Source organism: Pteropus vampyrus, unplaced genomic scaffold (genome assembly GCF_000151845.1).
Source record: "Pteropus vampyrus isolate Shadow unplaced genomic scaffold, Pvam_2.0 Scaffold295, whole genome shotgun sequence".
Taxonomy (NCBI): Eukaryota; Metazoa; Chordata; class Mammalia; order Chiroptera; family Pteropodidae; genus Pteropus; species Pteropus vampyrus.
In genome coordinates, this window is record NW_011889076.1 from 813577 (window position 1) to 815644 (window position 2068).

Genomic DNA, 2068 nt, shown 5'->3' on the forward strand with positions numbered 1-2068 from the left:
GGGCTCGTTCAGAGCTGGGCAGCCGTCAGCACTAACCCCAGAATTTACCTCACTCCAGAGAGACTTTACCTGTCACCAGCCACCCCGTCCTCCTGTGCTCCGCCCCAGCCAGCAACCTCGGACCACGTTCTGTGCGCGTGGACTGGCCGTCCCAGACGTGGCGGGAGAAGCAGACGGTACTTGCGCGTTTGCCCCGCACAGCGTCTCCAGGGCTCGTCCCTGCGGGGGCCTCTGTCACAGGCCTGTCCTGATGACGCGGTAGCCCCTGCCGTGTGGCGGGGCGGCACACCGTTGCCCACTCCCGGCAGGGGGACCTCAGGCTGCATCAGCTCGTTGCCCACTTCACGTAGTGCTCCAATGAGCGAGCATCCAGCTGTCTGCACAGCGCCCCTCCCCCGGGCGTGTGCCCAGGAGGGGTCGTGCTCGTCTTGCAGGGCATCCTCGTCCCTCGTGGGAGCGGCCAGCTGGTCCTTGGCAGGCAGGCTGTTTCCTTTCCTCCGGTCTCTTCTGTGCTGCCCAGGCTTGTGCAAGTGGCTGCGGGGTCACTGCCTGAGAGAGGCCTGGTGGCGACGGGGACGGAGGCGTGCGCCCTCGGCCAGCGCCCACACGCACTGTCCATGGGCCCTGGACCCTCCCTGACCCTTGACCAGGCTAGGCCCAGCACAGGGCTCCTGGTGCCTGTCTGCAGGGAGGCGATCACCTGTGCACAGCTCGCTCGGCCCCCCGACGGCAGTGTCACCCTCGGCCACCCGGCTTTGGTGCTCCCCCGGGCGTCCACGTACAGGCCCAACACGGTGGGTGCTCAGAGGCACGTGAGCACGCGTGACTGAGGGGATGCCCCAGGAGGGGGTGGGGTGTGGCGTGTGCGTGGCTGCCAGCCTGTCCCCGGGTCCCCGGGAGTGGGCACCATGCTCCTTCAGCCCCAGGCGCGCTGTCGTGTCCGTGTGGCCATTCCCATCCTGTCTCTGTGGGAAGCCAGGCCCACAGCCAGAAGAGGCTGCGCCTCCACCCGTGAGCACCGGTCACGGTCCAGGACGGCATGCGAGGACCCGCCGGGCGGGGAGGGAGGGAGGCCTCCTGGCGGGTGTGGCGGGGAAGCCTTTCCAGTGACTCACGCGGCAGGGAATTCCCTGATGACTGGAATATTTTTACTCCTGGGCTTGTGCGCAGCTTCCCACTGAGCGCCCAGCAGGTCCCGATAAGGCTGGGACACAAAGGCCCATTCAGGCCATTTCCCTTCCCAGCCCAGGCTGAGGTTTGCACAACAGCAGCCACCTCCGCCTCGCCAGCCCGCGCCCTGCGGCGGGGGCGGGGCTGAGGCAGTGGGCCGGGCACAGTATCAACGGTGTCTGTAATTTCCTGCCGGGAATGCAGTCGTTAGCCATCTTCAGGTGCCTCGGTCCCGTCTCGACCACTCACCACTAGACAGACACTGGCCTTGAACGGACCAGCTCGTTCAGGCCCCTGGGAAGAGACAGGAGCGCCAAGTGCCTGCCCCTGGGCTGTGGCTCTGCCAGGAGCCCGGCAGGTTCCGCAGTTGCAGGGACCTACGTCCACCCGGGGCTGCTGAGCGCCGAGCCTGGACAGTGTCTGAGTGTGTCTGCTTGGCTCCCATGAGGCCGCGACTCGAAGAGTCTCCATTTTTGAAAGCTGGGATGGGCGGCCAGGCCTAGCGGCTAGCTCCGTAGGTACACGCATGGGACCGTGTGGCCTGCAGCCCGTAGGGCCGGTGATCGCACAGGGCCCGGCATCCCACAGGCCCTGGGAGGCGGGGGGCGGGGGAACACTCAGCCCTGTGGTGCATTTCTCCCCCGGCTGCTCCGCTTGTCCTACAAGGGGGGACCTGCGAATTTCCAAGGGGGGCCAAGTCTGGTATCGGGCCCCTCCCGGGCCTCAGTTTCCTGCCCCCTCTCCCACATGCTCTGATGGGGGGACCGGCACATTCTAGAGAATTCCTAAGCAAAATAGCTGTGACTATCAGCCGTGACTATCATGCCTGGGTAGACGGAGCTGCCTTTGGTTTTGTCCCCAACAGTTCAGATTATAACACCTAAAGTTGATTTTTTTT

At 65.4% G+C, this 2068-nt stretch overlaps 1 protein-coding gene across 1 annotated transcript in view; it reads left to right on the top strand.

Moving 5' to 3' along the window:
• NFATC1 (nuclear factor of activated T cells 1) overlaps positions 1–2068 on the top strand; it is a 102390-nt gene that overhangs the window by 47818 nt on the left and 52504 nt on the right. The window contains exon 6 of the mRNA XM_023521126.1: positions 1595–1688. Within this exon, the coding sequence (XP_023376894.1) occupies positions 1595–1688 (94 nt within the window). The remainder of the gene's footprint in view (positions 1–1594; positions 1689–2068) is intronic.